This window comes from Anabrus simplex, chromosome 14 (genome assembly GCF_040414725.1).
Source record: "Anabrus simplex isolate iqAnaSimp1 chromosome 14, ASM4041472v1, whole genome shotgun sequence".
NCBI lineage: Eukaryota > Metazoa > Arthropoda > Insecta > Orthoptera > Tettigoniidae > Anabrus > Anabrus simplex.
This window is the reverse complement of record NC_090278.1, coordinates 77,681,692-77,709,289: the sequence shown is the minus strand read 5'-3', so window position 1 is coordinate 77,709,289 and position 27,598 is coordinate 77,681,692. Positions and strand designations below refer to the sequence as shown.

At 42.7% G+C, this 27,598-nt stretch overlaps 1 protein-coding gene across 1 annotated transcript in view; it reads right to left on the bottom strand.

The window, feature by feature from the left end:
- Nucleotides 1-14,043: 14,043 nt before the first annotated feature.
- Rh6 (Rhodopsin 6) overlaps nucleotides 14,044-27,598 on the bottom strand; it is a 33,157-nt gene continuing 19,602 nt past the window's right edge. Inside the window, exons 4-9 of the mRNA XM_067158310.2 lie at nucleotides 25,824-25,930; nucleotides 25,638-25,744; nucleotides 22,267-22,414; nucleotides 22,067-22,177; nucleotides 21,760-21,926; nucleotides 14,044-14,722 (exon numbers count right to left, since the gene is read on the bottom strand). Of these exons, the coding sequence (XP_067014411.1) occupies nucleotides 14,596-14,722; nucleotides 21,760-21,926; nucleotides 22,067-22,177; nucleotides 22,267-22,414; nucleotides 25,638-25,744; nucleotides 25,824-25,930 (767 nt within the window). The 3' untranslated portion in view covers nucleotides 14,044-14,595. The remainder of the gene's footprint in view (nucleotides 14,723-21,759; nucleotides 21,927-22,066; nucleotides 22,178-22,266; nucleotides 22,415-25,637; nucleotides 25,745-25,823; nucleotides 25,931-27,598) is intronic.

Sequence of the window (27,598 nt, the reverse complement as noted above, 5' to 3'; positions counted from 1 at the left end):
AGTGCAAGTTTTAAAAGAGTTTGAGTAAACTCCACCTTTACAATACTTTAAAAAAATAATATATTCCCTTTTCAGGAAAGGGTAGTCTAACACAAGGCTGCATGCATGTCAGCCGGGCCAGAGAGAGAGGTCCTTATTCGAAATTTTCTCCATAATACACAGATTCATAAAACCTATCCGGCAACTCAGCCTGCATCTTGAGGAAGTAATAATAATAATAATTTTATTGGCTTTACGTCCCACTAACTACTTTTATAGTTTTCGGAGATGCCAAGGTGCTGGAATTTAGTCCAGCAGGAGTTCTTGTATGTGCCAGTAAATCTGCCAACACGAGACTGACGTATTTGAGCACCTCCGGACTGAGTCAGGATGGAACCTGCCAAGTTGGGTTCAGAAGGCCAGTGCTTCAACCACCTGAGCCACTCAGTCTGGCTCGTGAGGAAGTTTCATCTGAACTTTTAAAACATTAGAACATTCAGCCAGACAAATGTTGGACTATCAATCAAAGTTTTTTATTGGGCATTTCACAGGGTCTGTTAAAGAACCTTGTATTTTAACATTATATAATTTCTGAAGATATGACATTTTAACTACTAATACTTTTTTTTAACATCAGTAAGCCTGTTTAAATGCATGTTTTAATTGTGCACTTGACGGAGTCACGTATAATTCTAAAAATTTTGGAGGTGTTATTTGTTGTAGCAGTTCAACTTGGTGAACAAAATGGAATTTGATCGGGAGCTATTAATATTAATGGGGCTTATGGAAGAAAGAAAGTAGAACTGATTCAGTCAGCAAAGAGGATCCATCTGGATGTGCTAGGAGTAAATGATATTCGGGTAAGGGGAGATAACGAGGAAGAGACAGGAGATTAGAAAGTGTACTTGACGGGTGTTAAAAATGGAAGGGCAGAGTGTGGGGTAGGGCTGTTCATCAGGAATACTATTGAACACAACATAGTTTCTGTTAGGCACGTAAATTAGTGAATGATGTGGGTAGATTTGGCAGTTGGAGGAATTAGGACAGGAATTATCTCAGTGTATTCACCATGTGAGGGTGCAGATGAGTATGAAGTTGACAAGTTTTATGAAGCATAGAGTGACATCGTAGTCAGGGTCAACAGCAAGGATAAGAGAGTGCTAATAGGCAATTTCAGTGCTGAAGTTGGAAGTAGAACTGAAGGTTACGAAAGGGTGATTGGTAAATTTGGGGAAGATATGAAAGCTAACAGGAATGGGAAGTGTTTGCTGGACTTCTGTGCTAGTATGGGTTTAGCAGTTACAAATACATTCTTCAAGCATAAGGCTATTCACCGCTACACATGGGAGGCTAGGGGTACCAGATCCATAATAGACTATGTCTTAACCGACTTCAAATTCAGGAATCTGTTAGGAATATATGAGTTTTCCAGGGATTTTGTGATGATACAGACCACTCTGATCTGTAGTGAATTAAGTATCTCCAGACCTTGTCTGCCAACGGCCTTAGCCATGTTGAAACACCGGATCTCGTGAGATCTCCGAAGTTAAGCAACATTGGGCGTGGTCAGGATTTGGATGGGTTGCCACGTGCTGTTGGTGGGGGTAAGGGAATGGAGGAGCGGAAAGGAACTGGCCACCCTACCGCACGTAAACTCCGGCCTAGGAACACCTCTGCGGAGGTTCGGACCTGCCTTTGAGCAGAATAACCCTTACCTTAGACCTTGTCTGGCCCCGCGGTGTAGGGGGCAATGCTTCCGCCTGTCACCCGGCGGCCCCGGGTTCGATTTCCGGCTGGGTCAGGGGTTTTTAATTGTAAATTATTAATATCCCTGGCTTGGGGACTGGGTTTTTGTTTTGTCCTTAATGTTCCTTTCCTAACACTCTACACTTCTGCAATTCCAATTACACGCAGGTTCATATCATATGGTGCAAGTAGCGGCAAAATATCTCTAGAGGTCGACACCACAAACAAATATCTTTTTTTTTTTCTTATCTCTAGGCCTAGGATAGTGAAAGTGAAATCTGTCTGCAAATGAATACAGGTAGAAAATCTCCAGGACAAAGAAATTACACTAAAGTACATGGATATGATTAGGGAAAAATTCTGAACAGTGGACAGTAAGCAAGTTCAGGATATAGAAAGAGAATGGTTAGGATACAGGGATGCTCTAGTAGAACAGCTAGGGAAAGCCTAGGAACAACTGTGTGTAAAGATGGAAAAAAGTGAGCATCTTGGTGGAATGATGAAGTGAGAGTAGCTTGTAAATGTAAAATGAAGGCCTATCAGAAATGGCTCCAAACAAGAGCTAATGCAGATAAGAAATTGTACATAGATGAAAGAAACAGAGTGAAACAAATAGTTGTTGAATACAAAAAGAAGTCTATGCTATGTCAAGCAGCAGAGAGACCTTTCTGGACAGTAATAAAGAATCTTAGGAAGAGAGGGAAAAAGGAAATGAACATTATTTTGGGTAATTCAGGTGAACTCAGTAGATCCCAAGGAATCACTGGACAGGTGGAGGGGATATTCTGAAAACCTTTTCAGTATTAAAGCAAATTTTCTTGGTGGTGTTGTGAACATCCAAGTTCACGGGGAGGAGGAAAATGCTGTGTTATTTACCTTGTCTTCTGCCCCCTACTTCCGTAGGTCTTCCATTCAAATTTCCAACATGTTGTTCATGCTGTTTGAGACTAAATCTATGTAAATTGTGAAGTTACCAAAGTTCATTGAAGACATCAGATTCATTATACTGTATACAGTGGCGAAGCGTGCTAGTATCCTCTGTTACCACTGGTAACAGTTTGAAGGTATTACAATCAAGTATTCTTTAATACTTACTAATATTTAATATTCTTGTTTCTTCGCCTGGAACTCTATTGCAGTAAATCATCGCCATCAAAGCTGAGCAAGAGGTTGTTACCAACACCATGCAGTGGTTATGCTTTGAATCTCTTCTTACAACTAGGCGAGTATTACTGCGCCTACACCAAGCAAGACCCCTCTCCCCTCGACATTGAGATGTATCCTGCTACATTCTCTTGCCGTCTTACCACAATGGAAAGTGAAAACAATACTGTAGCTTATAACGTTGGTGCTGAGCTGTTCTGTCCGTTCTTTCTGCCATTCTCAACAGTGCATTGTTATATTATTGTTATTGTTTTCTATTATAATACGATGTGACCTTTTCTTGTTACAGTGTGAATTTATGTTAGGTAAGGATAGCCTATAACGTATTCAACATTAAAATGAGTGCTGTCGCTTCCACCTCGAAAATAAGTTAAAATAATTGAAAAAGGTAAACCCAAGCCTTCTCTTACAAATTTAGTCAAGGAATCGAAAAGAAAAGTACAATATTTTCATGGTATGTGGTACATAGATCTGGATTGGTTATGTGGTTGTGCAAAAATGAATAAACTGTACTGTTGGTTATGTATTCTATTTTCATCAGAAAAGAATGATTGGAATAAAGGCAGTGTGTATGATTTAGATAGATATACTCACAGAAGGAGTGTGGTGACACTTTTCAAAAGTCACGAATTTCAAGAAATATCTTATTCTGTTAATGAAACTAATTATAATCTAATTGAAATTGGTACATAACGTTTGATTTTCTTCTACTTATGAACTATCCCTTATTTTTGGGAAAAATCCTGTATTTTTAGGTAAATGTCTCTTATTTCTTATATAAAAAAGTGACAACCCTAGGCATGGTACTACTTTAAGGGATTACATCTTTTTGGTCTGGTTTGCTCATGGCGTTCAATAATATTCAACTACTTCAATGTATATGGATTTTTTAAAAAAATTGTAAGTCGAAAAAGCATCTTTCCAACAGACACTCCTCGACTGTTTTTATGTTAGTTTGCAGGTAAGGCCATGAAATTAAAAAAAAAAAAAAAACTTTTAAAATTTATTAATTAGTTAATCCTTATCAAAATAAATTGTTTATTACCCTGAAGTAACTAATGCAGATTGGTCAGTGTGATTAGCTGTCACCCCCAGAGGCCCGGTTTGGATTCCACTCTACCACAAAATTTGAAAAGTGGTAGGAGGGCTGGAATAGGCTCCACTCAGCTTCGGGAGGTCAACTGAGTAGATGGGGGTTCGATTCCCTTCTCATCCATCCTCAAAGTGGTTTTCCACTTCTCCAGGCAAATGCCGGGATGCTACCTAACTTAAGGCCACGGCTGCTTCCTTCCCCTTTCCTTGTTTATCCCTTCTGATCTTCCCATCCCCTCGCAAGGCCCCTGTTCAGCATAGCAGATGAGGCCATCTGGTCCCCGTGTAGGGGGGGGGGGGCGGTAGAATAACACCCATGGTATCCAGTGCCTGTCGTAAGAGGTGACTAAAAGGGCACCCAGTGGCTCTGAGCTTTGGAGCGTGGGCTGGTGTGACCATGGGTCCCTTAGCTGAGTCCTGGCATTGCTTCCACTTACTTGTGCTAGGCTTCTCACTTTCATCTATTCTATTCAACCTTCCTTGGCAAACTCTTGCTCTTTTCCGACCCCAACGTTATTAGGTTCCCGAGGCCTAGGGAGTCTTTCATTTTCACGCCCTTCATGGCCCTTGCCTTTCTTTGGCCGATACCTTCATTTTTCGAAGTGTCAGTTCCCTTCCATTTTTTTCTCTCTGATTAGTGTTATATAGAGGATGGTTGCCTAGTTGTACTTCCTCTTAAGACAGTAATCACCACCACCAGGCCATCTGGGCGAGGTAATGGTCCTCCTCCCCAGTTGTATTCCCCGACCCAATGTCTCACGCTCCAGGACACTGCCCTTGAGGCGGTAGAGGTGGAATCCCTCGCTGAGTCCGAGGAAAAAAGCCAACCCTGGAGGGTAAACAGATTAAGAAAGAAAGAAAGAAAGAAGAATTAATGCAGATTAAAATGTAATTTCCAGATGTAATTTTCATGTATACATTCGGAGGTATCGTCGTTTACTTCTTTTCGCCCAATCTCCATTCTGAAATAAGGAAATATAAATGACCATCTTTAGAGCGATTGAGTAGATTGCAAACCTGCGCGCGAGCTATCGCCGATTTCACCAGCAATCGTTGAACATGTTACAAGCTGATCGTTTGCCAGAGATTTTTCGTTATCTATATAGAATCTATGATGGCCCATCCTACCGACACGGAAAGCCAATATACTGTAGGTCGTAGGCCTAGTACATTGCATTCGAGACAGTGTGTTTATCACGTAACAATTAAACTGACCAATAAAGGAATTCTCGAAGGTCTCAGAACAGAGAAAAATTACTTCACAAAGACGAAGGGAGTCATCTTTCTCCAAATTCACTACCTAAAAAACCAAACCCATGCGACAACAGCCCCGAAGGGTCATGGTCTACCAAGCGACCGCTGCTCAACCCGAAGGCCTGCAGATTACGAGGTGTCGTGTGGTCAGCACGACGTATCCTCTCGGCCGTTATTCTTGGCTTTCTAGACCGGGGTCGCCATCTCACCGTCAGACAGCTCCTCGATTGTAATCACGTACGCTGAGTGTACCTCGAACTAGCCCTCAGATGGAGGTAAAAATCCCTGACCTGGCCGGGAATCGAACCCGGGGTCTCCGGGTAAGAGGCAGGCAATTCACTACCCAGGTTCAAGTATATTACTCAGTATACACAGTGAAGAAGCTGTTCATTACCCTACAGAATTTCTGATTTCTTCACACTTTTCCGGCTTGCCACCCAACAAACTGATTTTGAAAGTGGAGGTTGCCTATTATGTTATTACGTATCTGCAATCCAATCAATCCAATCAATACTGATCTGCATTTAGGGCAGTCGCCCAGGTGGCAGATTCCCTATCTGTTGCTTTCCTAGCCTTTTCCGAAATGATTTCAAAGAAATCACTCATCGTCCGACTCATTGGCGTTGAGGCCTTCGGTTCAGAGGGCCCCGGGTTCGATTGCCGGCTGGGTTAGAAATTTTTATCGCCTTTGATTGATTGTGTGGACGTTCGTGTTTGTCCCAACACTCTCCTCTTCATATTCAGACAACACACCACACTACCAACCACCACAGAAACACGCAATAGTGATTACATCCCTCCATATAGGGTTGGCGTCAGGAAGGGCATCCGGACGTAAAACAGGGCTAAATCCACATGTGCGACACAGTTCACACCCGCGACCCCACAGGTGTGGGAAAAGCGGTAGCAAAAGAAGAAGAATGTACACTCACCATAGTTATGCAATGGGACGCGATTAGGAATGACAATTTTGAAACACTGATTGATTAAGGTAAGGTAAGGGTTATTCTGCCCGAAGGCAGGTCCGAACCTCCGCAGAGGTGTTCCTGAGCCGGAGTTTACGTGCGGCAGGGTGGCCAGTTCCTTTCCGCTCCTCCATTCCCTTACCCCCCACCAACAGCGCGTGGCAACCCATCCAACTCCTGACCACGCCCAGTGTTGCTTAACTTCGGAGATCTCACGGGATCCGGAGTTTCAACACGGCTACGGCCGTTGGCTGATTGATTATAGCTAGTAATTTAACTGCCTGTGGAACAAGAGAAGCCGTCTTAATAACGACAATCCGTATGTTTCTTCAGATTTGCCTCTTTGATTTCAAACGAGTCAAATTCCCGGTAATATTTTGCTTTGGCATGGAAATTATGACAATTAACAAAGCACAGAGTTAGACACAGCATGGCTGGAGTTGATCTCAGTAGAGTATGTTTCAGTGTTGAAAACATTTCATATCAGAGAAAGTTGAGGGGCTAAAGGGCCCGGAAAGGTTTCAAATTGTGAGTCTTGGAAAGCTCTATCAAGCTATTAAAAAAAAAAAAAATCGAAAATCGCTTCCGCCCTAAAAGCGGTCCGAAAAAACAGCCTAAAATTGCTTGTTTCTTTACTCGTTTTCATTTTTATTCAAATCCTAGCAATATTAACTTTTTTTACACAATTCTTTCTATAATGTGTTATTTCGTTTAATGCCTTCAGCGTTTTCTGATTATTTTTTTTATTTTTTTTGAAAATTGTGAAACCAGGACGAATAGAAACATAGAGTTTAACTCTATGAATAGAAATGCATTTCTCTACATTCACATTGGCGCTCGTAGTGGTGCTTAAGTGAAACAATTCATTGACTCACATTAGCGCTCGTAGTGGTGCTTAAGGGAAACAATTCATTGACTCACATTAGCGCTCGTAGTGGTGCTTAAGGGAAACAATTCATTGACTCACATTAGCGCTCGTAGTGGTGCTTAAGTGAAACAATACGTTGACTCACATTAGCGCTCGTAGTGGTGCTTAAGTGAAACAATACATTGACTCACATTAGCGCTCGTAGTGGTGCTTAAGTGAAACAATACATTGATTCACAGTAGCGCTCGTAGTGGTGCTTAAGTGAAACGATACATTGACTCACATTAGCGCTCGTAGTGGTGCTCAAGTGAAACAATGCATTGACTCACAGTAGCGCTCGTAGTGGTGCTCAAGTGAAACAATACACTGACTCACATTAGCGCTCGTAGTGGTGCTCAAGTGAAACAATGCATTGACTCACAGTAGCGCTCGTGGTGGTGCTCAAGTGAAACAATACACTGACTCACATTAGCGCTCGTAGTGGTGCTCAAGTGAAACAATACACTGACTCACATTAGCGCTCGTAGTGGTGCTCAAGTGAAACAATACACTGACTCACATTAGCGCTCGTAGTGGTGCTTAAGTGAAACAATTCATTGACTCACATTAGCGCTCGTAGTGGTGCTTAAGGGAAACAATACACTGACTCACATTAGCGCTCGTAGTGGTGCTTAAATGAAACAATACATTGACTCACATTAGCGCTCGTAGTGGTGCTTAAGTGAAACAATTCATTGACTCACATTAGCGCTCGTAGTGGTGCTTAAGTGAAACAATACGTTGACTCACATTAGCGCTCGTAGTGGTGCTTAAGTGAAACAATTCATTGACTCACATTAGCGCTCGTAGTGGTGCTTAAGTGAAACAATAGATTGACACACAATATATTCTCATACTTTATTATATTTTATTTACCTAAAATTCGTAGCTCATATCCCTAGGATGTTTTCAACATTGACTTGCTTGCCTGAAGGACTAGGAGCATTCTATGGATTTATCTCATGGACAGCTTCACGTGACCCTTTCGTGCGTTGTATCAAAACAAAATCTTTCAATGTCCATTCTGGAAGGAATACGCCTAATCTTGTATACAATCTTATAAGTCCTCGGTCAGAAGCAACCTATCGCCTTAAATTCATAATTGCTCCAGCGCGAAACCGAGGTGGGTACCTAATAATATTTATAATCAAGCACTGAATAAAAAATTCATTTCCCCGAAAAGGTTACATATTGGTGTTCTGTGGGTTACACTAACTATGAGCTTCGATTTGTATCGCTATATCGTTCGTTTATCTAAGGCTTTGGTCATTTGTTAAGACAAGACCGACTTCACTGGAGTCGGTCTTGGTTGGTTGTGTCCCATTTGCGATCACTCCCATTACAGTGGAAAACAAGAATGTGAAAAAAGACCAGTTCGTGTTCCATTTGCAGACACTGTAAAATTATCAGCAGCCTATCAGGGTTTTCCAACGTCCATGCAGCAAGGGGACTGCTAATTAGGGCGTACTCCACACAACCTCTCTCTTGAAGGTTTGTTTTACGTCGCACCGACACAGATAGGTCTTATGGCGACAATGGGATAGGAAAGGGCTAGGAGTGGGAAGGAAGCGGCCGTGGCCTTAGTTAAGGTACAGCCCCAGCATTTGCTTGTTGTGGAAATAGGAAACCATGGAAAACCATCTTCAGGGCTACCGATAATGGGATTTGAACCGCTATTTCCCGAATGTAATCTCACCTTTTCGCGCTATCATTATGGAATTATAATTTTTCTAACTTATTTTAATCTAAACATTTTCTTAACATTAAGTTCTGGAATCTTGTACATCTAATCCGTGCGTATAAACAAAAATTATAATTTTATTTGTGTAGGTGAAAGTAGGCTGAGTGGCGGTGCGTTTTAACGCGCCACGGCTATGGAGCCAAGTTCTGCATTCGGGAAACACGTGGGTTTGAACCGCACCGTCGGCTGTTCTCCTAATGGTTTTCTGTGCTTTAATGTTTTCACTTCCAGGTAAATGCCGGTACAGTTCGTATCCGTAGGCCAGAGCTGTGTCCTCCCACCCCTTACCATAACACACTTAATCTTCAATAAATTAATCTCATCTCATCCTGACCCAGTATCAAGAAACGAGACTAAGTGGTAGACGTACATACAGATAGATGAAAGTAGGCTAATTATATTTTGAGCAGCTGCTTACTTAACGTGTCAGTATGAATAATCGACTGCCTGCTGCCATTTCTTGATGGATACAGTACTTTTGCATCCATCTCTTGACACAGGTCAGAGTAAAGTGTAGCTTCCACCGAAGTCCCAGTCTCATCCATGGCTGTGACAATATAGAAGCTGCTGGGGTATGGGTGGTGCTGATTAATGACATTCAGAGCACAACCAGTGTGTCTGAGTGTCATGAAAGGTGTTGCTCATAGGGTTAGTTGTGCTACAATAGCACTGTCTGGCCCAGTGAGGAAAGCAATAGCAAACTACCTCACTCCTCATGTTGCATAGTACGCCTCATTTGGGCTCTGCCATTGGTTTTTGTGGTTTCCCTATAACTGCATAGCCTTTGGTGATGCTATTTGAGGATCCAACCAGCCTCTGGGCTGATGACCTAACAGACAGATGAATAATCGAACAGTTTGAGCATTATATAAGCAGTAATTTAATAGTATCCCCTATTGTATAAGAAAGTGTAAGTTAACTGTCAAGTTTGAGACGAGCTAAAATTGCTTCAAAAAGGATAGCACGATCGAAGAAGCAAAGTGTTACAGCAAAATACTGTACTTTGTTTGGAAATTGGGAAGTGTAAAATTGAACGGTTTTAATACGCCCATTTTTGGTCCTACTTCTTAAAACTCATTTAACCACCTTTACATCCACAGCCATATGGCAACTCTTAAATAAAAGGTTCATTTGAGTCCTGTTTATTCTCTGTTAGTCCCGATATTGATGCATCAGTCCCAAACGGTACGTATAAGTAATTTAATCAGTTTCAACATACGATTCGTAAGAATCCTAGTATGTAAGGTACCGGTACTGTAGTTTCGCCAGTTACTAGAGGGATGTCTTCCTGTACCAGTTCTTCAGTAGGGAATTCCCTCACAGCAACCTGTACCTGACTGTTTGTATGCCACTGATAAGAGTGATCGCAAATGAGACTGATCGCAAGTGGGACGACACCTCTTGGTTAAGAGGTATCAAGTGTTCCGTGATAACCAAAGCCACCTCAATGCGGTTTAGATAAGGCGAATGTACTACTCACCATTCATGGTCTCCGACACGATAGCATTTCCCGTTACATCCGCTACACGCGTTAGATGAAAGAAACTTGCGTCTGTTCTCTTTAAATTCTGGGTAACTTCCAGAAATTGGTTATCTATCGCCGGCTTAGAAGAAGACCAATAATATTGCAACAGTATAAGTGTGAAGTGATATGACCAGTTCTGTGGACAATGCGTGTGAATCTATACTAATAGACTGTGAGGTTGTTTATACGTAATCTCAGAAACTCCCGGACCGATGTTAACATTTCTTTCGCCATTTGAAAGATACAGTAATATAATTCCGGGTAACTTAGGCTATGTATCATCCCGGAATATCAACTCATTCCCGCGAGAAACGTGATTTAAGGAAAGAAAGGCAGCATTAATAAATCTCAAAATGTGTACGTTTGCAAACCTGTGCTTTTTGTTTTGTTTTGTTTTGTTTTGTTTTGTTTTGTTTTGTTTCACGTAAAATCTACCTGACTGATGAAGCTTAAATTTGTCAGGCTTATAGCGGATAGCTTTGGTTAAGACACAGGCTACTTAATTAATATTACGCTGCCGGTCTGAGTGGCTCGGACAGTTGAGGCGCTGACCTTTTGACCCCAATTTGGCAGGTTCGATCCTGGCTCAGCCCGGTGGTAATTTGAACGTGCTCAAATACGTCAGCCTCGTGTCGGTAGATTTATTGGCGCGTAAAAGTACTCCCGTGGGACTAAATTTCGGCACCTCGGCGTCTCCGAAAACCGTAAAAATGTAGTTAGTGGGACGTAAAGCAAATAACATTATTATTAATATTGTAGCGTTAGAATTGGCTTTACGTCTCACCGACACAGGTAGGTCTTATGGCGACGATGGGATAGGAAGGGCCTAGGAGTGGGAAGGAAGCGGCCGTGGCCGTAATTAAGGTACAGCCTGGTATGAAAATGGGAAAACACGGAAAACCATCTTCAGAGCTGCCGACAGTGGGGCTCGAACCCACTATCTCCCGGATGCAAGCTCACAGCTGCGCGCCCCTAACCGTACGGCCAACTCGCCCGGTATTATTAATACTACTCAATCTTTTAAGTGGGCTATGTAGCTAAATATGCAGGTAAGTTAATATTAGATCAGGAAATTTCATCTCAAAATGATTGTATAACAGTAAATATTATTACATTTGTTTACAAAATGAGATAATTCGAACAAGGTTTCCTTGTTGGTTCGCTCCGGCTAAGTAAGATGTAAGATAAAAGACTTCGTCCAGTGAAGCGTTAACCGGAAACGTGCCCATAACGCTGGCAGCATTTCCTCATTGGATAGCAATTAAATTAGGAAATTAAGTCTTAAAGGAAGTAGATGAATATTATTACTTGGGTAGTGAAATAACTAACGATGGCAGAAGTAAGGAGGACATAAAGTGCAGACTAGCACAAGCAAGGAAAGGCTTTCTTAAGAAATGAAATTTGCTCACTGCAAACACTGATATAGGAATTAGAAAGATGTTTTTGAAGACTTTCGTGTGGAGCGTGGCATTGTATGGGAGTGAAACATGGACGATAACTAGCTCAGAAAGAAAGAGAATAGAAGCTTTTGAAATGTGGTGTTACAGAATAATGCTGGAGATGAGATGAATAGCTCGAATCATGAATAAAGGGATACTGAATCGAATTGGTGAGAGGAAATAGATTTGGCTAAATTTGACGAGAAGAAGAAATCGAATGATAGGACACATCTTAAGACACCCAGGTCTTGTTCAGTTGGTTTTTGAGGGAAGTGTAGGCGGTAAGAACGGTAGGGGTAGACCAAGGTATGAATATGACAAGCATATTAGAGCACATGTAGGATGTAGCAGTTACGTAGAAATGAAAAGGTTAGCACAGGATAGGGTGGCATGGAGAGCTGCATCAAACCAAACCATGGGCTGATGCCCCCTATGGGTGGGGGCGGTACAATAACACCCACGGTGTCCCCTGCCTGTCGTAAGAGACGACTAAGAGGGACCCCAGTGGCTTTAAACTTGGGAGCGTGGTTTGGCGACCACGGGGTCTTCAGCTGAGTCCTGGCATTGCTTCCACTTCCTTGTGCCAGGCTCCTCAGTTTCATCTATCCTATCCGACCTCCCTTAGTCAACTCTTGTTCTTTTCCGAACCCGACAGTGTTAGAGCACTCGAGCCCTAGGGAGTCTTTCATTTTCACGCCCTTCGTGGCCCTTGCCTTCCATTGGACGTTACCTTCATTTTTCGAAGTGTCGGATCCCTTCCGTTTTTTTCTCTCTGATTAGTGTTATATAGAGGATGGTTGCCTAGTTGTACTTCCTCTTAGAACAATAGTCATCACCACCACCAGCGTGGTCTGAAGACTCAAACAACAACATTTTTATAAATAGGTGAAGAGGCACTTCCTTAGCTTCACCTTGTAGGTCGCCACTGGATGGATCTGAGCAGTGGCGGCTGGTGGTGTCTGAAGCTGGGTGTTGCACCAAATTTTCAGTGTCACATTTTTATAGCTTAGAGAAACAACAAGAAACTCTGTTATCGTTAAATAATGAACTACATTCCTACTAAAACTGTAATATATCTGGCAATTTCAACCCAGGGAATAAGAGGCTAATTATACACTTACTCTTATTACAGTTACTCTTAATAATAATGTTTTTAGCTTTACGTCCCACTAACGACTTTTTACCGTTTTCGGAGACGCCGAGGTGCCGGAATTTAGTCCCGCAAGAGTTCTTTTACATGCCAGTAAATCTACTGACACGAGGCTGACGTACCACCTTCAAATACCACCGGACTGAGTCAGGATCGCACCTGCCACGTTGGGGTCAGAAGGCCAGCGCCTCAACCGTCTGAGCTACTCAGCCTGGCACCGTTACTTTTGCCTCACTTGAACTGAAAATTTGTCCTCCTGTTTTTCATTGAAGCAAGATGTTTGGTAATATTGTGGGCGGTCTGGTATGGCGTGGAAAAGAAATTACCCAGCAAGTTGGTCGCGCAGCTATGAGCTTGCATTCGGGGTATAGTGGGTTCGAACACCACTGTCCGAAGCCCTGAAGATGGTTTTCCGCGGTTTCCCATTTTCACACCAGGCAAATGCTGTGGCTGTGCCTTAATTAAAGCCACGGTCGCTTCTTTCCAGCTCCTACGCCCATCGTCGCCGTAAGACGTATCTGCGTCGGTGCAATGTAAAGCAAAAATTGTAAATGTAAAAAATTGGGAATGAAATTGCCTTTGCGAGAGGAGAGAAAGTAGGAATGAAGTGATCTCTACAGAGTGGAGCAATCTAACGGGGACATTTGGAACTGTTTCTCGGTAGGGGACTTGCTAGTCCCGTGCAACTCCCTGACTGAGAGCAATACTGACGAACGTCCTACCTGATGCTATGCAGGCTTAGACTCGTCCCTGCTGTGGTACATTGCGCCGCGCTGGCCGCTAGGGAGTTGCCGTAGGAAAGCGAACCCCCTGAGCTTGATTCCAAGCCAGCAGCGTTCATTGGTCCGTTACGAAGCATTAGTACAGCGGACAACCAAAGATTGTTGATTTAAACATGTTTTAGAATACATGCTAGATTTATTAAACTGAAACAATAGAAGAAAAGACGATAAATGAAGTGTAAAATTATTGGGAATTGTGCAACGCTGCAACAATACCCCGCACTGCCCCTGGATATGAGTATGCCTCAGACGAAATTAAGAGGATTGGGAATGATTGTATGTTAAATTAAAAACTAATAGACTTTTGTAGCATGCTAGGTAAGGTTTATTGTACAAAAATGGAGTTACATATCTACACAAGCATCACCGTCATTTCACAGTGTTGTGAATGTCCTCTTCTTATAACATAATCCCGTCCGTGTGCCATGATAATCAGTTCGTCAACTTCGTTGTCCGACAGAGATTCTGTTGTTTCCAAGTCGATGATGATATGGATTATTTGTGATTGTTTCAGAAAAGTAATGTTTTAATTTGAGTTAAAACTTATTCCGTTATAGGTCGTAGGTTTGAAGCTAGGACTGATAAAGCTGGTCTTTTACTTTTAAAACGCAGAGATATTCTCAATCTGATATACATCACATTCTAAGCTCTTTTCTAAATCTTATAAATTGACTATAATGAGATATATATATAATGTAAGAATATGCTATTAAAATAAGCTTTCTGTTTTTTTAACAAACAACTTCGAATGAAGTCAGTTTATGTTAAAAGCAAGCATCTGTTCTTAAGATTGAGTTCTGTTGTCAGTCCAGCTACGTTAATACACAAATATCCATCGTTCATGGAGTTCTTTATGCGTTTGATTTCTCTTCACTGGCTGTAGTGGCTCCGGAAGCGACAGAGGTGCTGTCGTCCGTTCCAGCGCTGCAAGCGAGGCTGGGGAACCTTTTGTAGAGAGCAGCACGGTACTTAGGATGGCTGGAACAAAACCAGATTCAAATTAGTCTAAATAACTCTAGGAATAATCAAACTTACGGGTTAAAACATTGGTAATTAATAAGCTAGAGAAGAGGATTTTTGATAGCATTACGAACTGCACTGTGGGACTGTAAATTACCATTATTGTCACTTTAAATCTTTTAAAATACTGTTTACCATATATATGTAATTTCCAGGACACATTCCGCACACTTAGAAGAAGAAACTATGTTATATGGACATGGGTCTGGAAACGCTTCATTTCCACGTTAGAACGCATTTTCTACAACTCGCCGTTGCATTGAATCTCGGATACGCGGATGTATTCCTGGAGTATTGCACATGCATGCATGTATTGGCGGCGTTAAGGACCCTGCAGACGCCGCGGGGCGGGGGCCCATGGATTGTGAGGGACTCATGGCTTGTGAGGGGCCCATGGCTTGTGAGGGGCCCATGGCTGTTTCTTAAGTCAGTAGCTGAAGAGTGATTTTACATATTGATAAAACTATAGCACACAAAACAGTATTACACTAGTGTCCAAAAGTTAAGCATAATCACTAAACGAGGCCATACCGCCTGATAGGAATATCAGACGGATTGCTGAACAAATGGAAGCTGAATGACACACAATATGTCACACAACTTGTCTAAAAAACAATGTCAGAAAGGCTCTGATAGCTAAGGTACACCTTTGACAACAACTAACAGAACTTGGCAATGTCTTCCATAACATAATATGCTGTTAATAGGGTGTATAAGGCCACACATGCTTCGCACTGACGAGGCATGCTCTCTATCAGATGGTCCAAGAGCTCTTGTGGAAGACGATCCCATTCCTCCGAAAGGGCAATGCGAAGGTCTTGGAGGGTCCTTGGTGGAGGCTGACAGGATACAATTCGCCTCCCCAATGCATCCTAGGATTCAGATCCGCAGACCTCGCCGGCCACTCCATGCGATGAATGTCTTCTCCAGTCAGAAATTAATCCACCAGAGCAGCGCGGTGCGGTCGGGCATTATCGTCCATTAAGAAGAAGTCTGGACCAACCGCACCTCTGAAGAGTCGAACATGTGGTCTCAGTACCTCATCCCTGTATCTCCGAGCGTTAACAGTGTTCCTTGGACCACCCGTGAAGATGTGTAGGTCCATACGGCCATTCAACATGATGCCGCCCCCACATCATGACGCCACCACCACCATATTGGTCCCGTAAGCCATCCGGTTCTCTCCAGATTAATGTGCGACGGGAATCGTTCTGCGAACTGAGGTGGGATTCATCTGTGAAGAGCGCATGCCTGCATTCATTCATAGTTAGTTTCGATGTTGACGACTCCACAGTAAACGAGCCCATCTCTGTGCTGGAGTGTGCGGGACGCACACCGCTGGACGTCGGGAAAACAGCCCTGCTGTTCTAAGCCTCCGGTACACAGTTTGCCGGGAAACGGCACCCCTGAGACGGCTGCAAGCTCCGCCGACAATTGTCTTGCAGATGCACTCCGATTTCGTCGGGCGGTCAAGGCCAGGTATCGGTCCTGCTGTGGGGTGGTTACTCTTAGTCGACCTGGTACTGGCCTACAACTAACATCTCCTGTGTCTCGAAATCGTCTCCAAAGCCTAGAAATTACACTTTGTGGCACATTCAAGGATACGGCGACTTCGGTCTGTGTCTGGCCTGCTTCCAGGCGGTCGAGTATTCTGCCCTGCAAAATGGCGTCGAAATATCGTCGTTATGCCATCATGTTGTCACGTTCACCACGAGGCTACACTCCACACACTATAACAGGACAAACACGACTGAGGTAATATGGGGCGCAGGCACTGGCTGTGTTTACCTTGGGGTTACGTCGCTAGTCAAAGCAGGGAACACTCCTTTCCTATACGTAATGTTGGTAGGTGCATATGTCGTGCGATCTGCGGTCTATTTCCTGTTGCCCTGCTTACTCGTAACTTATGCTTAACTTTTGCACACTAGTGTATTTGTATTATGGACGGTTATTCCAAACTTAGGCCGTCGTAGTGCAGAGCTTTTTTCTGTCAATAGGAGTATGGTAGTTATTTCTGAAAGGATGTAGGTTTCCAAACCTGTTCCAATAATAGCCATCCCTTGCTGCCACTCACAACAATCAACAAGGCTTTTGAAGTAATTAGCCAGTTCTGAGAACCCAGTAGTCAGCGAAGATGCGATAACAAAGACACCCTCCTTATCTAAACCCTAAATACTGAAGTTTTGGGCCTGTTTATAATTCTCGGCAGTCAGTGTAGCTAAGTAGGCCTACGATGAACGGTTTAGTTGTAAATAGCAGTAAATTATTTGGCTCTAGGAACGAGATTATTTCTTAATATTGTGACGGTCAGCGTGTTTTGGTTACCATAATCAGTTACGGTACTGGATTGAAGGCTCACTTATGGATTTCATTAGTAATCAATTCAATATCATATTGTCATTTTTTATTATTAATGATATTGTTGTTGCTACCTCGAGTGATCTCCGTTAGTGAAGCGCTTAGTCACTGTCGTTTTACCGCTGAACCCCGGTTTCGATTCCTAGTCGGTTCATAAGCAGTTCTTGCTAGTCAAAACGGAAGCTTGTCTTGAGTTCGATTTTCGAAAGATCACAGTCGCGAGTGGCAAGTTCCTCTTGCTCAGAGACTGGATGTTAGTAGGTTATCTGTCGTTCTTCATCCCTCCTCATCTGCGTACATAACAACATCACAGATACACACAGTAGTGAATGCATATTAGCACAATAAGACTAAAGGCTCTACTGCTATATCAACTTTGTTTTTAAAGCGTAGGATGTTTTCCAGTTGTATTCTGGCCATACACTCCACTCACCCAGTTCACCACCATTCTCAAAGGAAAGGCTTACCGACCTACAACTTGTAGCCTACTGTGTGAATCTCATCTCAGCACTCAACTCCCCAGTTCATATCCGAAATCGGAGTAAGTGGCAAAAAAAGCACTATTAGCTTCAGCCCACTCATGTCAGAGAGTTCGTGTGCTGTCTGGTTATATCAATACATTCGGGAGACTACGGGTTCAAATCCTACGTTGGCTGCCCTGCAAATTCCTTTCTCATCTTCATTACCAGCGAGGAATTGGAACCGAACACGGTACTCTTACGAGAGCCGCAGACGTTTTCTTTCCAAATTATTCACAAAATCTGAGCCAAAAGAAAAACTACTAATAAGAGAATCGGTGCCTTGAAAAGCGTCATACAAATTATAATTATTAATAATGCTAAATCATCGTCATCAATCAATCAATCAGTAACTACTGATCTGCATTTAGGAGAGTGGCCCAGGTGGCAGATTCTCTATCTGTTGTTTTCCTAGCCTTTTCTTAAATGATTTCAAAGAAATTGGAAATTTATTGAACTTCTCCGTTGGTAAGTTATTCCAATCCCTAACTCCGCTTCCTATAAACGAAATATTTGCTCCAATTTGTCCTCTTGAATTCCAGCTTTATCATCATATTGTGATCTTTTCTACTTTTAAAGACACCACTCAAACTTATTCGTCTACTAATATCATTCCACGCCGCCTCTCCACTGACAGCTCGGAACATACCACTTAATCGAGCAGCTCGTCTCTTTGTTCCCAAGTCTTCCCAGCTCAAACTTTGCAACATGTTTGTAACGCTACTCTTTTGTCGGAAATCACACAGAACAAATCAAGCTGATTTTCTTTGGGTTTTTCCCAGTTCCTGAATCAAGTAATCCTGGTGAGGGTCCCATACGCTGGAACCATTCTCTAGTTGGGGTCTTACCAGAGACTTATATGCCGTCTCCTTTACATCCTTACTACAACCCCTAAATATCCTCATAACCATGTGCAGAGATCTTTACCCTTTATTTACAATTATATTTATGTGATTACCCCTTTGAAGATCTTTCCTTCTATTAATACCCATTAATAAGGAATTTTCACCCCCATCAACGCAGTAAAAATGAAATGACGTATGGCTTTTAGTGCCGGGAGTGTCCGAGGACAAGTTCGGCTCGCCAGATGCAGGTCTTTTTATTTGACGCCAGTAGGTGACCTGCGCGTCGTGATGAGGATGAAATGATGATGAAGCAACACATACTCCCAGCCCCCGTGCCAGCAAATTAACCAATTATGGTTAAAATTTCCGACCCTGCCGGGAATCGAACGCGGGACCCCTGTGGCCAAAGGCTAGCACGCTAACCATTTAGCCATGGAGCCGGACATCAACGCAGTAATTAAAACTGAGAGGACTTTTCCTATTTGTGAAACTCACGACCTGACTTTTAACCCCGTTTATCATCATACCATTGTCTACTGTCCATCTCACAACACTATCGAGGTCGTTTTGGAGTTGCTCACAATCTTGTAACTTATTTATTACTTTGTACAGAATAACATCATCTGTAGAAAGCCTTATCTCTGATTCTACTTCTTTACTCACTATATATATAGCAGGTGGCTCTCGAACGCCGTACTTTCTACTTAAAAATATCACGCATGCACAAATGATGAATGGGATGTCTACCAATTGATTTTCACAGGGGAACTACTGCCAGCGGGCAGGTTACGTCAGAATATGAAGAGATAAGAAACGGAGTGTCAGCATGTTACTCAGCGCTACCGGTCTAACGCACCCCTTGCATCAGTAAACATCGTTTTCGACCGCATAGTTCTAGGCCGGGTATGGTACAGTCGCACTATATTTGCTGTCTGCATATCGGCAATGGCTAGTGTGATCAGCAGCGGTGAAGTAAAGCTGGACAACCTGGTCGGAGTGCAACAGAAGCTCCAAACAGATGTACGCCTTCTACACACATATCACACATATCACTGGTGATTAATTGATTGATTGATTGTGTAACCACCTAAGCATTTTGGGCTAACATTTGTGTGTAACTTATCTTAAACTCGCATCGGATTTATTTTTTTTGCTAGTGGCTTTACGTCGCACTGACACAGGTAGGTCTTATGGCGACGATGGGACAGGAAACGCCTAGGAATGGGAAGGAAGTGGCCGTGACCTTCAGTAATGTACAGCCCCAGCATTTGCCTGGTGTGAAAATGGGAAACCACAGAAAACCATCTTCAAGGCTGCCGACAATGGGGTTCGAACCCACTGTCTCCCGGATGCAAGCTCACATCTGCGCGCCCCTAACCGCACGGCCATCTCGCCCGGTATAACATCGGAAATTATTCCTGCAATTGTCGGAAATGTACACTGTATATTTATTGAAGTAAAAGTAACTGTTATTATTGAAACTATCACTTCCTTTAACCACATTTATCGTTGTCACTCTCTACATTCCGGGAACCCTCTGGTCTTATTGTTTTCCACTGCGTATTCTTACTATATTATTATTATTATTATTATTATTATTATTATTATTATTATTATTATTATTATTATTATTATTATTATTATTATTATTATTATTATTATTATTATTATTATTATTATTATTATTATTATTATTATTATTATTTCGTTTCGGCCAACTAAGGACCACGCCATTTCAACCGTTTCCTTTGAGCTTTAATGTTGGTCCAGTATTCCTTCATTCGTATACGGTGTTGCTCCTTTCGTTCTTCCGTCCATGCCTTTCCAGTTCTCAGCTTCGGCTTTGGTAGGAAACTCTGATGTTCTTGGATTTTTTTCCTAAGTGGGACACGCTCCTGGAATATCTTCAAATGAGATCCCAATCTCCTGCAGATCTTTCTGTACCTCACTGAACCATGCCCCCTTTGCCTTTTTCTCTTGGAGGAAAGTGAAAATGCGGTCGGTTAACCGTGTTGAATTCATTCGGGCCATCTGTCCATCCATAAAAAGTAATCCTCCTTTCTCGCTTCACGTCGGTTATTTTTCTCCACATGCGAGTACAACTCCTGGTTGTGCCGTCTCCTAAACTCGCCGTTATATTTGACTGGACCTAAGATTTTCCTCAAAATCTTTCTTTCCTTGGCCTCCAATTTCTCCATCATACCTTTTTTGTTCATGACGAGACATTCCGCTGCATATAGAGCCTCTGGCCGGATAACAGTGCAATAGTGTTTGATTTTTGCATTCAGAGATATACTGTAGGCTTTTGTTATAGACATTTTTAGTCAGATGGTAAGTCATTTCCACTTTATTCATGCGTGAAGCAAAGGTTTTATTATTATTATTATTATTATTATTATTATTATTATTATTATTATTATTATTATTATTATTATTATTATTTTCTTTGCGTTTAGGCCATCTGTGGACCACGGTGCTTGTGTTCTAGCTGTGTTTTTGTCGTCGTCTGCCCCTTTTAGCATACTGGATTGTGTTCTTAGTGGCCTCTTGAGCCTTCCTGTTGGCCCAGTATTCCTTCATTTTCTCGCTGAATTCTTTCCTGCGCTCCTCTGACCAATTCCCGGCTCCTTTGTGGCTAGCTGATGTAAGGGATGTTAGAAAAGGTTTAGTTTTGACCATTAAACGGTATGCATTTCTGTCAGTAATGGCGGCTTGATTAATATTAAGCTCTGCAAGATCTTTGTCCACTTGTTTGGTCCAGGGGAATCCAGTAGCTTTGCCTTTGTTAGCAACCTTGAAGATCTTATGGGATAATCTATTAGGATCCATTCTGCATAGGTGTCCATAGAAAGTCAGACGTTTTCTCCTGATGGCATCTATGGGGTTTTCTTGATGCTGGTAGAGCTCATTGTTGGGTTTGTACCATCGCCTTCCATCTGGTAGGATCCTTGGCCCTATTATTCTTCTCAGGAATTTCCGTTCTTGCACTCTATTATCGAACTCGGACTTGCCCACGACCCGTATCAATTGATTGATTGATCTAAGACATGCACTGCCTGTAACCCGAGTTTCAAAATATGAAGGAAACAGAAACTGAAGGGTGAAAATATCCTCTACGAGAGCTGCTGTAAGATGTCACCTTCTTTTAACCACTTCAATCCTTACTTATAAATCCGTACGAACAGCGGGAGCTTTAGTTAGTGATTACTGTCCCCAGTTGATAATAAAACGGATCATTCATATTCTATCCCCCGTCCACTGGATGATCACTCACCTGATGCCATACACGATCGGGTTGTACACGGCGTTAGCCTTGGCGAACAGAGAGCTCCAGATGGTAGCCAGGGGGCTGATCTTCATACCTTCGAAGATACCAACCCAGTTGATGATCAGATATGGAGTCCAGGCGAAGAACCACAGAGAAATGGTCATCAGGGCAACCTGCGTCACAAAATATCAATATCATGACCTGGTATGGAGTGAGGTGAACAGTACTACTTCAAACTACAGTCAACGAAAGTTACAATCGGTAACGATTTCTCTATGAAGAAAAAGAAGATGTCAATGGCTTGTGCTCTTACCTTGGCCAGCTTGCATTCGGCGCTGGTGTTAGCGTTCTCCTGCGACCTCAGGGAAGCGACGTTCATTTTCTTGGCCTGTTCCCTCATGCCCTTCTCGTGAGCGCAAACAGCCTGCGGAAAACAAAGAGAAATGTGAAAGTACTCAGCCAGAATAAACGGGGAATATAAACATGATTGATATCTCTCTCATTTCTCCGTACCTGGACGATGAAATAGTATGAGTAGATGATGGTGAAGAGAGGCAGGAAGTACACGAAAAAGGAGTAGACGAGAATGTAACTGCGGCTGAGCCAGTTCTTGGACAAGTAGTCAGTTCCACAAGCGGTCATGTTGCCTTCTGGTACATACCTGGAAACAGTGAAAATCACATTTTACAACATCTTACTTGATTTGCGGTCTCTTGTTCCCACAGAAGTAGTGCGTTTCACTGAAACGCCCTTTGACTCGCCAACATAATGCCTCACTGCTGCAGATTTATTTCTTCTTCTTCTTCTTCTTCTTTAAGTGTGAAGTCCTCCGAGAACGTCGATGATCAATAGATTTTTCATCTCGGTGATGTTTCGTCCACAGCGGTGCCAGACATCTTCAGGTCTTTCAAAAATTTTCTTCTGAGTCATCGGTGTGATATTTTTAACATCATCTACTGAACAATGTACAACACCATTAAAGCTGTAAACTGTGGGAAAGTTGCAAAAGGTGGAAAAATGAAGTAAATATGGTAATTACGAAAACACTTGTCTCACCTGAATGATGTCTTTTATTTGTGGGAGGAATTTAGCCTACTCTTTTTTTAAATGAAGTGAAACAGAGCCATAGTCTAGTAGAACTACTGATGCTGTCCGACTTATTGGCCTCAGAACTATTTAATGGCAGACCGAGGATGACCTGGAACAGAACTATAGACAGGGAGACAGCTGGAGTCAACAAGACATGGAGGGATGTGAAGCATTTTCGGTAGATAGAATAAACTGGAGGTATTTCGTCAAGGCCCTATGTTTCACCTAGGAATTAAAGGGAATAAGTCAAGTCAATGGTCGGTCTACTACCATTGCTAAGAACATCGTTTTAAATCTATCAGCGCGGTTTCATTCTCACGATATCGCCAGTTCTGTCCTTCAGTCCGCAGAAGAGATGTTATGGAATGTTCCGAGCTATCAGTGGAGAGATGGCGTTGACTGATATTAGTAGACGAACAGTGAAGGGATGGCGTGGAATGACATTAGTAGGCGAACAGTGGAGAGATGACGTGGAATGCCGTTAGTAGACGAACAGTGGAGAGATGACGTGGAATGACGTTAGTAGACGAACAGTGGAGAGATGACGTGGAATGACATTAGTAGGCGAACAGTGGAGAGATGGCGTTGAATGACATTAGTAGACGAACAGTGGAGAGATGGCGTTGACTGCCATTAGTGGACGAACAGTGGAGGGATGGCGTTGAATGACATTAGTAGACGAACAGTGGAGAGATGCCGTGGAATGACATTAGTAGACGAACAGTGGAGAGATGACGTGGAATGCCGTTAGTAGACGAACAGTGGAGAGATGACGTGGAATGACGTTAGTAGACGAACAGTGGAGAGATGACGTGGAATGACATTAGTAGGCGAACAGTGGAGAGATGGCGTTGAATGACATTAGTAGACGAACAGTGGAGAGATGGCGTTGACTGCCATTAGTGGACGAACAGTGGAGGGATGGCGTTGAATGACATTAGTAGACGAACAGTGGAGAGATGCCGTGGAATGACATTAGTAGACGAACAGTGGAGAGATGACGTGGAATGCCGTTAGTAGACGAACAGTGGAGAGATGACGTGGAATGCCGTTAGTAGACGAACAGTGGAGAGATGACGTGGAATGCCGTTAGTAGACGAACAGTGGAGAGATGACGTGGAATGACATTGGTAGAAGAACAGTGGAGAGATGGCGTGGAATGACATTAGTAGAAGAACAGTGGAGAGATGGCGTGGAATGCCGTTAGTAGACGAATAGTGGAAAGATGGCGTGGAATGACGTTAGTAGACGAACAGTGAAGAGATGGCGTGGAATGACGTTAGTAGACGAACAGTGAAGAGATGGCGTGGAATGACGTTAGTAGACGAACAGTGGAGAGATGGCGTGGAATGACATTAGTAGACGAACAGTGAAGAGATGGCGTGGAATGCCGTTAGTAGACGAACAGTGGAGAGATGGCGTGGAATGACGTTAGTAGACGAACAGTGGAGAGATGGCGTGGAATGACATTAGTAGACGAACAGTGGAGAGATGGCGTGGAATGACATTAGTAGACGAACAGTGGAGGGATGGCGTGGAATGACATTAGTAGACGAACAGTGGAGAGATGGCGTGGAATGCCGTTAGTAGACGAACAGTGGAGAGATGGCGTGGAATGCCGTTAGTAGACGAACAGTGAAGAGTTGACGTGGAATGACGTTAGTAGACGAATGATTTTGAGTGGAGCTTTTAAAAGTAGGAAAGATCACAATATGAAGATGAATTTTGAATTCAAGAAGACAAATTGAGGCATGTATTTTTTAATAGGAAGGGGAGTTAGGGACTGGAATAATTTACCAAGGGAGATGTTCAATAAATTTCCCAATTCTTTGCGATTATTTAAGAAAAGACTAGGTAAAAGCAGTTCAGTGTTGATTTATTTATTTATTTATTTATTTATTTATTTATTTATTTATTTATTTATTTATTTATTTATTTATTTATTTATTTATTTATTTATTCAGGACTTGGAGGTATATATAAAACATTTTTATGCGTATCCGTGATTGTATCTCTTCCACTACTGTCGCTAGGAATACAACCGTTCTAAACTGGCAGACCGGTGTTACGGCAAGAAGGAGCACACAGTTCTTTTTTTACAATTTGTTTTACGTCTCACCGACACAAATAGGTCTTAAGGCGACGATGGAAGGAAAGGACTAGGAGTGGGAAGGAAACGGCCTTAATTAAGGCACAGCTCCAGCATTTGCCTATTTTGAAATTGGGAAACCACGGAAAACCATCTTCAGGGCTGCCGACAGTGGGGTCTGAACCCACTATCTCCCGGATGCAAGCTCACAGCAGCGCGCCCCGAACCGCACGGCCAACTTTCCCAGTGCACACAGTTCTTCTTTATCTTACCTGTGTCACACTTCACTAAGAGAAAGCTAGAAATTATCAGTCCCACTTCTTGCTGATATTTCTTCGACAACTGTGACAGACATCTTCAGGTGTATTAGAAGCTTCCTTTTTGCGTTTTCAGCATGACAACTCTAATAGCCAAGTACTAGCGTCAGAAATCCAGATACCATTAATTTTTCTTCTTGCCGATGTTTCACCCTCAATAGTGGCAGACATCTTCAGGTGTTTTAAAAGTTTCCTTTTTTGCGTTTCCAGCATGACAACTCTAATAGCCAAGTACTAGCGTCAGAAATCCAGGGACCATAAATTTTTCTTCTTGCCGATGTTTCACCCTCAATAGTAGCAGACATCTTCAGGTCTAAGCAAAATTTTATTTTCATCTTAAATGATTTTTAACGTCATTTACTCAACAATTCTATAAAATGAATTCTCACCTGTTCCAGCCGAAGAGAGGAGCCAGTGTCCAGCCTAGCGCCATGGCCCACACGAGGAAAAGCCACATGCAGGCTCTCTTGTTCGTCAGAGGTGTGCCGGACAATCCCTGGAATCACATCGTGTAAGGTTACACTTCTATCGTTGTTCTTTATTGAGAAAGATACTTTATAAATCACGGGCCTTACCTTGACGATGACGTTGTACCTATCAAGAGCGATCACGGTCATAGTCCAGATGGAGCCACAGCCGAAGAGGGAACCGAAAAAGCCGTACAGCTCACACATGAAGGGCCCTGGAAGAGAACAATGTTTAAATGTAAGGCATAACGGGACAAGGTTTGGACGTAAAGTCTTTTTTTTTGAGGTCTCGTAAGTCAACCACTATCCCAACAAATTAAAATTATTATGATCATCATCATCATCATCATCTGTTTACCCTTCAGGGTCGGCTTTTCCCTCGGACACAGCGAGGGATCCCACCTCTACCGCCTCAAGGGCAGTGTCCTAGAGCTTCAGACTCTTGGTCGCGGATACAACTGGGGAGAATGACCAGTACCTCGCCCAGGCAGCCTCACCTACTATGCTGAACAGGGGCCTTGTGGAGGGATGGGAAGATTGGAAGGGGTAGGCAAGGAAGAGTGAAGGAAGTGGCCGTGGCCTTATGTTAGGTACCATCCCGGCATTCGCCTGGAGGAGAAGTGGGAAACCACGGAAAACCACTTCCAGGATGGCTGAGGTGGGAATCGAACCCATCTCTACTCAGTTGACCTCCAGAGGCTGAGTGGACCCCGTTCCAGCCCTCATAGCACTTTTCAAATTTCGTGGCAGAGCCGGGAATCGAACCCGGGCCTCCGGGGGTGGCAGCTGATCACGCTAACCACTACGCCACAGAGACGGCCTGAAAAATGATTATACGTTAATAAAAATATCGAGACTACGAACTTCTTGTCCAGGCAAATGCCGGGATGGTTACTATTTTAAGGCCAAAATCGCTTCCTTCCCTCTTCCTTGCTTATCCCTTCCAATCTTCCCATCCCACATCAGCCTAGGCGAGGTACTGTTCCTCCTCCTCAGTTGTATCCCTGACCAATTGTCTCACGCTCCAGGACACTGCCCTTGAAGCGATAGAAGTAGGATCGCTCGCTGATTACGGGGAGAAACCAAAACTGGACTGTAAATGTATTAAGAAAGAAAGAAAGATTTCCTCTTAAAGCCAACACCGATTGTGGAAAAGTCATATAACCGTTTAGATCCACCTGTAAACTCTCAGAGCTTTCTGCGATGTAGTAACGTGTGGAATCTAAATATGAAGTGCAACAAACAGACACCAATGAATGCCCTTGCTCGAATACTCTAAAATGAAAGAAGTTACACGGATAACTCAGAAACTGAGCATTTCTGGGCATAGTTTGATATGACCCATTTTTCTTCATTATGTTTGGTGAACCCACTGTAGAAATTTTGTCAAGTATTCTTGGTAGTTTCTGAATATTTGCCTTTTAAGATTTGCATTACCAGTTAGTTATGTGTGAAATGAATTTTTATAGAATTCCTTTTTGAGTTGCAGATTTATATGTTACGATCTATTATGTAGTTTTAGAATTATTTAGATGTGTTTGATTTCAAGTTTTAGATTATTTAATTTTCGAGTAAAACTTCGTCTTTACGGAAGCTCGAATTTTCCAGATAGTAAGTCTTACGTGTACTAATTTTGGTTGGCAGCTATGACCAAACGTGCATGCATAATCTCGCTGCTCTAGAATCCTGGAGCTGAAGTTACCATGGTTACGGCAGTTCATTTCTTTTATCCGATTCCTAGAGCAGGGGTAGTGTGGTGCCAATATCTCCGTAACGGTTGGTTTTAGGGCCTTAAAACATGTTTCTCGGGCCCGTATGGCTTACCGAGTTTTTTCTTTGCGTCAAGAGGATTAAATTGAGCTTTGTCTCATCCTAATACGACA